The 13,267-nt window shown below is 48.5% G+C and overlaps 1 protein-coding gene across 11 annotated transcripts in view; it reads left to right on the forward strand.

Moving 5' to 3' along the window:
- The window catches only part of MYT1 (myelin transcription factor 1), a 232,449-nt gene that overhangs the window by 129,511 nt on the left and 89,671 nt on the right, over positions 1-13,267 (forward strand). For all 11 annotated transcript variants that reach the window (XM_053249644.1, XM_053249643.1, XM_053249646.1 and 8 more), the window contains exon 5: positions 7,014-7,076. In XM_053249644.1, the coding sequence (XP_053105619.1) occupies positions 7,014-7,076 (63 nt within the window). The remainder of the gene's footprint in view (positions 1-7,013; positions 7,077-13,267) is intronic.

Consider the following 13,267-nt stretch of genomic DNA (forward strand, 5'->3'; position numbering starts at 1 on the left):
GGCTGCCTGTCCCCAAAGGGCTCACAATCTAAGAAAAGAAACAGAAGAGAGACACCAGCAACAGCCACTGAAGGGACACTGTACTGAGGATGGATAAGTTGTCTCTGCTAAATACAAGAGAATCACCACTGCAAAAAGGTGCCTCTTTGCTCAGTTAACAAGGGATTTAGGATGAAGAAGAGGAATAATGTCCCCCAGACCAGGTCATGGCAGATGAAGGCCACTGGGCACTGTTGCCCTGAGCCACAGCTGCCACCTTCCCTTGCAAGTGGGTCAACCATCCATTCATCTCAGTATCTCAGCCTTGGATAACCTAATGACTGTGGGCGTTTGCTGCTCCTTAACTTGCTTCCCCGCCACAATGGAGGAAGCGCCATGCGAGAGATCGCAGAAACCCTTGAAGGACTTAACACAGCTTTGAACTCAAGAGCATATAAATTATAGGCTCATGAAACCACTGAGCACTATAGAAAACACACCAAGTGCGAAGGTTCAAGTTGGAAGAACTCGGTAGCGTGCTGCAAATGATACAGGCCGGCTTTCCTCTCCCCTTTGATTAGGAAAGCCCCCTGCATCCAAGAGTAATTGGACCTTATGTGACCCGGCTTCCTAGCGTGTCTCTGCTCCTCCAGCCTGCTGATTCTCTGGAGAGGCCGGTTTAGAGAGCGGCAGGCACACTGCTTGTCTACATTTTTATTGCTGAACACATGAGCGGAGGTGGTAATTGAAGCCGGTGACATATTTCAGGGGCAGCTCAGAGAGCTGCACACAGCCATCACTGCAGCTGTCCTCTAATTGCCTGATTAACTGGACGATTAATCGACTAATTGAGGCCTGGGCTGCGTCTGGGTGGAAGAGGAAAGGAGGGCCATAGCAAGAAAAATTAAGACTGGAGCAAGAGGTAGGGGAGCCTCTGAGTCGGGACATCCGTGGAGTGATGGCCATGCCTATATGGAACGTGGAGAGTGTGGAGACACAAGCCCTAGTCACACCTTGCGTTCCATGCAAGTACAGCTACCGCAATCAACTTCCTATCTGTGCCTGCAATTGAGAGGACTGTATCCCGCGTCACTTTAAAAATGAACACATGTACAGTCATTTACACAACAACATGTACACCTGTGGACACATATAACATAATATCTGGATAGGGCTATGGTTGTGGCTTGACCTACAGCCCTCCTCAGATGTTTGGTGCTCATGATTACAGCACCAAAAGCAGGGAGGAAATCCCGCCCTGGTGCTGCCACACAACCCCTCCATCCACTCGCTCGCGATGACAGCTCCGTTTGTCTGATGGGAGAAGTGCCGTAACCATGATGGCTGGTGCTTCCATGAGCAGCAACCTGGATCACCCAAGACTGCCACTCATGTAAGGACCGGCCATCACAGTTATGGCCCTTCCCCCTTCAGGCAAACAGAGCCATAACTGTAAGCGACCTGCTAGAGGGGGTGAGTGACAGCGCTGGGGCGGGACTTCCTCTTTCTGCTTTTGGTGCTGTAAGCGTGAGCACCGGACGTCTGAAGAGGGCTTATATCTGCAGCATAAGGTGGGGAACAATCCTGAGATGGTAAAGTGGACTGTTCCACTGCATGGGGGATACTATTTTTACGTGCTTCACCATGCAAACTTCTTGCAAATACACAAACTAGCTCATCAAGATGAATTGTTCTAGCTTAGTCTAGGTGCTCATTTTCTAACTGCAGGGAGGGGGTTAACATAAGGAAACATTCACGGATGTGAGCCCCAACTTGCTTTCTGAAGTGGTGCAGGGCATTCTACGGCAGGACTCTCAGGACCTCATGTTGCTGCTTGTGCAGGCCTGTTACTGCCTTTGTCTAGTGAAAGCCGCCAAGGTGCAGAACAGAGGCGCCTCTTCTCTAGAGCTTTTTATCTGCTGTTCTTAGCAAAAACAGAGTCTCACAGCAGGACTGCACAAAATGGTTTTTCTTGGGCCAAAATGGCTCTGCTCAGGCTCTTCTTTCCATTTTAAGTTCAAGGTAAGGTAAAGTGTGCCGTCAAGTCGATTTCGACTCCTGGCACCCACAGAGCCCTCTGGTTGTCTTTGGTAGAATACAGGAGGGGTTTACCATTGCCTCCTCCCGCACATTATGAGAGGATGCCTTTCAGCATCTTCCTAGATCTATGCTGCCCGAGATAGTACCAGCGGGGATTTGAACTGACAACTTTCTGCTTGTTAGTCAAACCGCCCTGAGCCATTTTGGAAGGGCAGTATACAAATCAAATAAATAAATACAAAATAAATAATAAACATTTCCCTGCTGCGCCACTTAAGTTCAAACACTCACCAAAACTGAGTGCTGTCCATAGCAGTCTACTTTAGACAGGGAGAACTAGTGCTGATCTGAATGGGGACACACCCATTTTCTCTACCTCATCCACATGTTGAAAATGGAGCCATGAAAAATTCACACATGGTTAAAACAGGGAGGCAGGCATGGCATTTCATTGGCCAACATGCTCTGCTATCCTCTGGTGATGGAAGGAGCAGCAGAGGACTGTGGGTCCAGAAGAAGCCTTCAGCGTCCCTGTGCTGAAGGCTTCTTTGCAGAGCAGACTGGGCATGGAAGGGGAGGGGGGAGTGATTTTTGCAGCTCTCCTCTCCCTCCAATAGCCTATTCAACATGCATTGATACGTTCTTGAGGGCTTCGTGACCATCGTGATGCTGCAACCTCTAGAAGCATGGACACCTGGTTAGTCAGGATGCCAACCAGCCATCATCACTTTTACCTTCATGCTTCAGTGATCTTGGGGTGGAGTGAGGTTGGGAGGTTCTTATCCTCTTAAGATACCACGGTTGTGAGCAGGGCAGGGTTCTGAAAAGGGGTAAGAGGTAATGTGAGGAGGTTATTATTTATTTAAGGAAGGCGCTCATTATAAATAGAGAAAATCTGCTGGACAAAAATAACTTCGTATATTCCGCTTAGTGGCAAGGTTAGAGAAGGTTACATTGGTTATGAGAAAATCGCCATTTTTCTGTCCATTTCTCTGTAGTGCTATCTGGAAATGTAGCAGCCCTGACTAGTGAAAAGGGCCCGCTTTGACTCTGACCCAAACCTCTCTTATTATTTATTATTATTATTATTATTATTATTAATTCGATTTCTATACCGCCCTTCCAAAAATGGCTCAGGGAGGTTTACACAGAGAAATAATAAATAAATAAGATGGATCCCTGTCCCTAAAGGGCTCACAATCTAAAAGAACACAAGATAGACACCAGCAACAGTCACTGGAGGGATGCTGTGCTGGTGATGGATAGGGCCAGTTACTCTCCCCCTGCTAAATGAAGAGAATCACTACATTAAAAGGTGCCTCTTTGCCAAGTTAGCAGGGGTTATTGCCAAGTTATTGCTGAATCTCCACCCTCCCCACCCCGACCCGTACCCCAGTGCAGAACTATTGCCCTCTTGCTCATGTGTTTTCAAAATAGATTTATTAGGCCTGCACTGGGGCCCAGGGTTGGGGGCACCAGCCAGCCAGGAGCACACTGCAGCTGGCAAGGTTAATGTGCATGGGGGAAATGAGCACGGGGGACAGTGATAAATCTCTCTTCCTGCACCACTATGGTCCCAATCCAAATTCTGAGGGATGGAGCATGGCTACATTTCCCATTTTTTAAAAAACCCAGAGAAGTGCCAGCCACAGATCTCCCGCCATCTAGTTCGGCACTCCCCGGGGGGTTGGGAATAGCCTGGAAGTCTGGAGAATGAGATAGTTTGAAACTATAATGGGGAGAGAAGGGTAGGAATGGGCCCCATGCAAGGTAATTCGCCCCCTCACTTCTAGCTCCTCACCCTAAGATTTAACTCCTTCCCCTGGAGACCCTGAGAAGGAGGCTAAAAACTGAGAAGGAAGTTATGCAATCTTCAGGCATTGTTAGAAGGAGTTCTGCAGTGACAGCTGGGAACTCCGTCAGACATGTCTGTCAGATGCCCTCTCCTCTTCCTCCTGCTCCGCCTCCTGCTGCTCCTCCTCCTTCTCCTCCTCTCCCCACCCCGCTCCACCTCATCTCTTACTAGGCAGGGGCAGAGGTGGGACAGGGCTGCATGGATTCTACTCATGGCCACTCAGGGTCCTGGAAGGAAAGCCATCCTATTGTGTCTGAGGGCCCAGCTGCTTCTGGGATTAGCCAAGCCTCCCAGTCACCTAGAAGGAGAGCTAAATGGAGGAAAGTTAGTTTTACAATCAAGCCTTAGCTGGAAAGGCAGCCAGCTGGTTGCGTACTCCCGCAGGAGTGAAGAGGGAACAAGGCAACCTGTCCTCTGCTGCCACCTGCTCACAGGTAGAGGAGGGAAGGGTAGGGGTTTCCACAGAATGTTGGAGTTCCACAGTGATGGGATCCGACCTGTGCTGCTGCCAGGTTAGGCTGTGTCTTGTTGGAATCCAAAATTTTCAGCTGTGCAAAGGCCTCCCCAAACCTTTGAAACTTCAGGTCCACCACGGAAACCTGGAAACCATAGCAGAGAAGATGTCTGAACAGAAGAACAGCCCTGCTGGATCAGGCCCAAGGCCTAGTATCAAGTGCAGCATCCTGTTTCCCACAGTGGCCCACCAGATGCCTTTGGGAAACCCACCAGCAAGAGGTGAGGGCAGACCCTCTCTCTTGCTGTTGCTCCCCTGCAACTGGTATTCAGAGGCCTCTGGACTCTGAGGCTGAAAGTGGCCTATAGCCACCAGACTAGTAGCCGTTGATAGACCTGTCCTCCATGCTAGCCCTCCAAGACTAGACCTAGTCCTCCATGACTAGTAACCATTGATAGGCCTGTCTGCAACAGGATGAAGTTGCAGAATGTAAGGGTGGCTCCAGAGGGGGGCATAATGGGTGGGCAAGCACCTGCCAGACAAGTGGCTTGCCCCCCACCCCCCAACCCCACCCATTTCTTTTTCAGAAATCTTAAATATTTGGGACACAGCTCACCCACTCATATGTGCACTTTGCCCCTTCTGTGCCCCCCCTTTCATTTTCCTGGTGCCACCACTGGCAGAATGGTAGCCAAGATGAGTTATACAAAGGTCTGAAAGACTGGGACAGAACCACTTTCCAAAAGGATACTCTACCCCTTCATGAATGAAAACCTTTTAGGTCCGTCTTTCTTTCTTTCTTTCTTTCTTTGCAGGCCACAGTTTACTTAAATGAATTCAGCATTAAAGGACATAAAGAAGTTCACAATTGTCTCTTGCTTCTTTGCCAGGGTGGCCCTTGTCACCACCAAAAGAAGCTTTTAATTCTGGCAAGCTGTTGCTGACATGAACTACAAGACCTGCTGCTGCTCTCGGGGCAGCCCCTTTGCGTGTGTCTGGGGTGCTCGTTATGCTGCATTATCCAGCCTTGATGGAAGGCAATTAAAATTAAATAGACTTTAAGATCATCAGCAATGGGAGGAAAGGAGAGTGCAGAGGAATGAGCTCTTCCAGTTGTGTACATATTAACGGGGACGGGTTTGCTCATGGGATGATCTCAGAGGCTGAATCATGGCAGTGCATCATTTCCATGTGGCAAGGTTTTTGGTAGCAACCTTTGCTCACAAGCTGAGCCTTTAGGGGGGTCCCATTCCGTTGACAAGAGCCCCATCATCCCAGGGCTCAGAGCAATCTGTGTATGAGTTGGGCCCTGTGAAAATTCATGGGGGAACTGGACTTGACTGGAAACTGGACCTAGTCTGGAACTGGTTTCCAAGACCTGTCTAGAAACCAAACCAAGTCTAAAGGAATCCCATCCTTTGAACCCAGTCCTCATGCCTTCCTCCTCCCTTCTGCAGCCCTGGTGAAGAGGCAATTCTTTGGGAAGGGGATTTTTTTGGAGAAAGTATACCACAAGGCATGCATCCTCGGAGCACTGTTTTCACCCCACCCCTGCTTGCTTTGGCCAGTCAATCCCTTTCAACCACACAAGAGGATACAGCATCCTTTGCCCCCACCAGGTTTTATTCAGAACCCCATTATGTTTCTGCAAGGGTGGGGAAGTCTACTCTCAAGAGACCTCCTCCTACCATGCCCTCCCCCTCCCCATTTTCACCCATGACATGGGATGCAAAGATCCCACATGACACATCTAGAGGATAATATAAAAGACCATCCTGACATTCCATGATGCTCTAGCATGACCCAGAAACAGAACTCAAGGCGGAGTTATGCAGATGAAGGGGCAGGGCTATGCAGATAGGAGCAAGCTTGATTCTAGGGACACTGAACACATTTCAACCCCATCCAAGTGGTGGTGCCAAATGAGCCCCTTTGTTGGTTGCAAGTTGGCTTCTGTCCCTATGCTGGTCAAAGACCGAAATAAAGACTATGCTATGCTATGCTTCTGTTCCCTATGTTCACAATCTAGAAATGTTTCTAGCTCTAATGGTTCTGAGAAAGGTTTGAAAAAGTGCAAGCAGATGATGAAAGCTCCAAATAACCAATGATAATAGGATCAAGCGCCATGGTCATGTGAATCTATCCAAATTAGTTGGAAGCTAGTGTTAGATGTAAACCCAATGTCTTTAACACCCAACTCTGCCTGAAAGCTAGAGAGTTACCCAGAAAACCCACATTTAATTGCCTGCAAGTATGTGCAGCAGTAATAAATAAATAAAAGCCCCATCAGTAGGAGGTGAATGCGGGAATTGTCTGGTTTTAAAAGGCTTGCTCTTACACATGCAAATCTTTAATTAAACATACTCATAAAACTATAATGAACCGTTCATTTAATTAAATGGGGTGAGTCATTTCATTAATTTTTAGCAAACCACAGAGCTGCTGCGTTGCCCTCCTCTGTTGGAATTCAAAGGGAAGAGATGAACTGTTTAAAGGAAATTATCTTTTCTTCCATGGGGTGTTGAGGTAGCTCTTTTGGTTTCAGATGCACACAGGGATTGCTTGGGTGGTGGTTACTCTTGTTGTTTTAAAAAAGCTCTCATAGTTTATATACTTTGATTTTAAAAAGAAAATTTCTCCTTGAAGCTATGCCTGTTTTTGTTTCTTGGTTGTCACCCTCCTAAGCTGCCCCACCCCAGGATGTAATGGATCAGGACACATCCGTGGAAAGTATGCAAGGCACCGGAGGTAAGTGCTGATTTACATCACTGGTGCACACCACTACCAGCACCACCATCAATCATCATCATCATCATCATCATCATCATCATCATCATCATCACAACAACAATAATTTAGTTTTCAACCTAGTTATGGAACTGAAACTGCTTTGGTTGCCCAGGTGGATGATCTACACTGGTAACTAGACAGGGGGAGTATGTCCCTGTTGGTTCTGCTGGACCTCTCAGCAGGTTTCTACTGACTGTGGTACCTTCTAGTCCTCTTCTCTGAGCAAGAACTGAGGGTGTCGCTCTTTGACTGGTTCCCATCCTACTTGAAGGCTCGGGTCCAGAAGATGCTATTGGGGGACTACTGCTCGGCCCCATGTTTATTGGTCTATGGGGTCCCACAGGGATTGATCTTGCCCCCCCTTGTTATTTAACAGCCACATGAAACCACTGGGAGAGAGATCATCTGGAAATCTGAGCTGTGGTGCCACCAATATGTGGGTGACACCCAGCTCTATCTCACTAAACAATCTGATCCCCTGGCTAGGTCTCCATGTGCTGACAACTTGTTTGTCAAGCGTGAGGGACAGAGCCTTTTCAATGAATGCCCCAAGGCTGTGGAACTCACTCTTGGATGAGATCTTCATGGCCCTCTCACTCTTCAATCTTCAGTCTTTCAGAGAAGATTGAAGGCTGCCCTTTTTATTCAGACTGCTGGTCAATGAGTGGTTGCCAGATACTAACCCCTTCTAACTGAGCAGAGGCACCTTTTAAAATGGCGATTCTCTTATATTTAGCAGGGGGAGAGCAACTATCCCAATCAAATCCCAGCACTGCATCCCTACAGTGGCAGTTGCTAGTATCTACCTCATGTTTCCTTTTAGATCATGAGCCCTTTGGGGACAGGGAAGCACCTTCCTTCCTTCCTTCCTTCCTTCCTTCCTTCCTTCCTTCCTTCCTTCCTTTTCTATGAACTTTTGTTGAAAAGTGGCATATCAATATTTGTGGCAGTAGTAGTAGTAGTAGTAGTAGTAGTAGTAGTAGTAGTAGTAGTAGATGCTATCAAGTGCTTCCTACGAAATGGTCCTGAGGTTTTGTAAGTAGCATCTTTGGAGAAGGGGAGTAGCAGCAGTCCATTTGCAGGATCTGAAGAAGGGTTTGCAGGTGGGGCCATAACTCAGTTGTGGAGCATCTGCTTTCTTTGCATGCAGAAGGCCCCAGGCTCAATCCCTGGCAGCATCTCCAGGAAAGTTTGAGAAGATTCCGTTCAGGAAGTTGAGAGAGCCAGTCAGTGTAGTAGACAGTGCTGAGCTAGATAGACCAAGGGTCTGACTCAGGATGAGGCCACTTTTTAGGTTCCTATGTATTTGGTGGTCAGGCTCGCAGCTTCACCCTGGTGCCAACATTGGCCTCCTTTCAGCAGGAATCAAGTTGTCAAGAACAGAGACAGCTGCAGTGAAATTGCCAAATGGTGTGAAATTAAGAAAGCTAAAATGAAATTGGCATGTTGCCTGACAAGCTAACAAGCTGCTTACCTGTCTCATTAGAAGCTGGCGCATAAAGAAATGAGGAATACCTTGAAGCATGAAGAGCCCATTCACACATTAAGCACTTTTGCTTAGATGTACACAGTTAAGGTGTTTTAATAGACACAAATCCCCTATTCACATGTTATGGTTAACGTGCGTATAATCTGTGGACAGATCTGGATCTATGTACACTTATTCATGTGTTATGTTCAACAAATGTACAGTAGTCCCCTTCATTAGAGGGGACCTGTACCCAGGTTAACATTTTAAATGAACAAAGGTACAGTCATTCACACCAACACATGTCTGAGTGTAGATAGCTGATTATACACTCAGGGGCGCTCTTAGGACCAGGCCACGGGGATCTGGCCCGGTCCTCGCCACCTGCAGGGCCTCCAAACACACCCTCCCTCCCTCCCTCCCTCCCAACATTGCTGCAGCAGGCTGCGCCACCCGCAGCAATCCTCCAGCCCTTCTCCCCCCACACCCCACCAGTAGCCGCGACCAGAGAGCGACGCTGGGCTGCCGTTCGGCCCCACCTCTCTAACCAACTGCAAGGCACATCTGCGCAGTTCTGGGCTTGTGATGAGCTCTCACAGCTGTGCAGGCACGCCTGGCATTTCATTAAAGACACGGGGCCAAATAGGTGCCACTGCCAACACCAATGGGAGAAGGACCACTGGCAGCTCCCGGCAGCCACCCCTCAGCTGCGTAGCAGCTGGAAAATATTTTTTTTTTAATGAATGTTCAGTGTGGCAGGGTGCACACAGTGTGGGTGCAGGAGCCCCCCAAAAGTAGGTTTGGGGGGTGGGCTTGTGGGGGGGGCCTCCCAACAGGGGCGGTCCAGCTGCTAAAATGACCTAGATGCGCTCCTGTAGACACTGTAATCTCTAAACAGGACTTGTGTTTAATTTGTGAGTCAGTAGCCCAATTCAAACATTATGCTTTACATGCATACAGATATCTATACTCTCGTACACATGCTTGTGTGAATGACTGTACCTGTGTTCATTTTGAAAGTGAGCCTGGAGGCATTCCAATGCATGGTACAGACAGGAAGGGTACTTCTGTACCTGTGTTCAGCCTAACATGTGAATGACTGTACCTGTGTTCAGTGTACACTCGTTGTACGAGTGTTAAACATAACGTGTGAATGGGCCTGCTGTGAAGGCTTTTAAGTAGAAAAGCAGGACAATAAATACATAAACATAAAACACATGGGAATACGTCCAGGGCTTTAATTTCCAGAGCAACTGGACACAGTAGGGAGAGATGATGGACCGAGAATGGGAAGTCAATGTGGGGGTCAGGTGTGGGGCAGGGTTCAGTGGCCCCTGGTGAGGTGGCATGCACAGTGCAGTTGCATAGCTATAGAATGAAATGAAAATTCCTGATTTTTCTGTGGGGCACTAGAAGGCAGAGCTGCTGATAGCGCCCTACAGGCACACAGTTTCTGAGAGGATTGTCACCACTACTGACGTCAGCAGCCTGTCCCCGCACCAGTTATCCAGGAAGTGATGACCCCTGCCTCTACCGCCATCTTCTGGCACCTAACAGTAAGGGCAGGAATTCCGCCCTCCCCGCCCACCTCCAAACGCATGCATATGGAGCTGCCAGAGGTTTTACTTAGCAAACTGCCTCATCAGCCTCCACCAGGGTGCTTTCCAGACTGCACGGGAGGAAGTGATGTGGAATCCGACAGTTAGCCCTAATGGTTTGAAACCAGTCAGAGTTAGCTGCATTGGATTTACACAACTGAGGCTTAGAGGGGAGAGAGCAGAAAGGAGGAGGAGAGGTAGGGAACCCCCTCCCCGCCCCTAGATCTGCACACAGAGCGCTTCCCTGTGTGAGAGAGAGAGAGAGAAGAGGAGGGGGCGGGTAAAGTGAGGGCTTTCCCTACCCCCTCCCCTCGGGTGAATTTGCACGGAAGCACCGGGCTTTTAAAAAAAAAAAGTTGGCTGATTGCAACCCAAGGAGGTACTGCTGATACTGTTGCACTGGGGGATTTATTTATTTATTTATTTATTGAGCCAATTGCAGCAGCTGGTTGTTTTGCACAAGAACAGCGCTAATTTTTTTTTTAAGGCTGACTTCAAAAGCAAGCCTGCGCAAAAAACCCCAGAAAAAACAGCTACTCTTTCCTCATGAACATACAACGCTTTAAACCTGAAATGTCAAGATAAGATCAAATTCAGATTGTGGCTGTGCAAACATTCCCATATGCAAGACAGTGTCAAAACCCAGATTGTATGAACTGCACACCAAACCTATTTGTTGCATCTGAATGGGAGACTTGATGTGTGAGCACTTTAAGATATTCCCCTCAGGGGATGAAGCCGCTCTGGGAATAGTAGAAGGTTTCAAGTTCCCTCCCTGGCTCCTCCAAGATAGGGCTGAGAGAGATTCCTGCCTGCAACCTTGGAGAAGCCTCTGCCAGTCTGTGAAGACAATACTGAGCTAGATAGACCAATGGTCTGATTCAGTATATGGCAGCTTCCTATGTTCCTATGAAAGCACTCAGGTGAACTGGTCTACCCCATAATTCACCTTATATTTTAATGAATATGACACGGGAAGTCTTGGATTCCTCCCAATTATGTTCAGTATTTTCCTTAAAGCAGATTCAGGGGGCTCCTGCCTTGATTGGAGCAACAGTGGTACCGAGGGCTATCCTTTCTCTTTCCCAGTTTCTTGAACCTCAGTCCCGCCCATCTCCAAAGCTGTTATTCACCACACAGGTGGCGGGGGTGGGTGGGACTTACTGAGGCCTATATTTTTTCTTCTGTGGGGCAAATCATTGAAGATAGAAGGTATTAGATCAAAAAACAGCAAATTGAGAGACTTCACACACAAACACACACACACACACATCACACACCACAAGAGTCACTGTCTCCTCCAGCACCACAGCTCCAATAATGGATCCTCCATGTTTTGTAGGATTTGGCCCTTAGAACCAGGCAAATATTAGTTCCATGCCACTGAATTGTTCCAATTAATCAGAGAGTGACAGATGCTTCACAAGTCCAGAAACTGGCCATTATGTAAAAATTGCAAATTAAGACACATATGCTAGCAGCCTTCAGCCAAAGCTGGGCAGCTAGTGCTAATCATGAAGTGAAATTTAGGACTCCAGTCCCCTCTCCAATACAGATGTTTCTGCCTTTTGGGGCTTCTTGGCTTCCTAGCCTACATCCCCCCCCAAAGAACCCTTGCCTGTCCACTGACACAGTGACGCTGGCAGTGGTCCGTGCCCAATTTTTCACCACTGCTGCTAGAGGGCAGCAAATGGTGGGGCAGGCAAGGCATGGCAGGGCAGGTGGCAAATGGCAGGGTGGGCCTGCTGCAGAGGGGGCAAATGGTTAGGTCTTGTCATAAACCTGTCAGGCTAATCTAGAGCTGTATATCAGCAGACGAAGCGTGAAGTAGGCAAAGGATCAAAAAGAGAATGTCAGAGCCAGGCAGTAAGCAATTTCCAAACCAAAGCCAGTCTGAGTTGTTACAATATCCAATCAGTCAAACCAAGTCCAAGTTGAATTCCACAAACAGAGTCCAAATGGTCCAGAGTCAAAACAAGCAGGAACACAGCTGGGCAGCTCACCAATGCATGACGTTGCTACCAGCAATGCGGCTGAGGTGAAGCCATCTTAAATAGGCTGAAGCCATGTGCTTTCAATCATGGGTCCCTGACTCAGCAGCTCTCCTTGTTAGTTGAGCCGTTCTGCGCGTGCGTCTCCTTATCTCCTCCTGTCTCTTCAACTGACACCTCTCTACAGCTGAGATTGGCTGTGCCTCCTCCACAGGAGCTGTCGTACTAGGCTCTGTTTCTTTTTCAACAACCCGCGAGTCGGTCCGGCTTGCCTCTGCAACTTCTTGCTTTTGAGGTTGTTGCATTCCTCCTCCGCTGTCACACTGCCTGTCTCCTCCTCATCCTTGAAGTCCGATAGCATGCCCATGACAGGCCTGCCACAGCTCCCCACAGGTGATGCCCGAGTTCACAGCATGCAAGCACTCCCTGGTAGATCCACCTCACCCAGGACCAGCTCAAGAATTGCTCAGTTAGCAGGGAAGGTGGTCAACCAAAGAAAGCAGGAGTTATTAGGAGTAAGTCAGCAGCCAAGAGAATAACAGGGATCTTAGGGAGTGCCTGCCTGCCTGCTCACTCACTTGGAAACGGGAGGTGTGCGCACACACCCATGGGGGCGGGGGTGTCCATGCGGGTGAAGGGGGCAGGGAGTGCAACAGCGCGCCCCATAGGTTGTTGTCCCAAGTGGTTGCCTTGGTCCGCCTAATGGGTGGGCCAGCCCTGACCCCACCACTGCCTTTCTGGCAACAGCACACAGCTCCTCCTACTCCAGAACCCTATCTGAGCTTTTCCACACCTTCCTTTCTCTTTAACACCTCCTTTCCTTCCTTTGTGCCACTTCCCCTCAGATCTCTGCCTTCTCCATCCACCCTCCCCTTCATAAGACAAGAGTGAGCCAACTGGAAATAATGGGTTTACTCTTGTGTGATGCAATGTCCACAACTTATGCAAACTTCACAAACACAACATTACTGGGCTGACATCCTGAGGCGGTTCCCACAATCAGTGGGAACCACCAAGATGGGGTTTGCAAGGAGAGTAGGCTTAGCCCGCTATCCTCACAGAGGACCCGTCAGTCAACTGCAGGTGGCCGAA

Source organism: Hemicordylus capensis, chromosome 4 (assembly GCF_027244095.1).
Source record: "Hemicordylus capensis ecotype Gifberg chromosome 4, rHemCap1.1.pri, whole genome shotgun sequence".
Classification (NCBI taxonomy): domain Eukaryota; kingdom Metazoa; phylum Chordata; class Lepidosauria; order Squamata; family Cordylidae; genus Hemicordylus; species Hemicordylus capensis.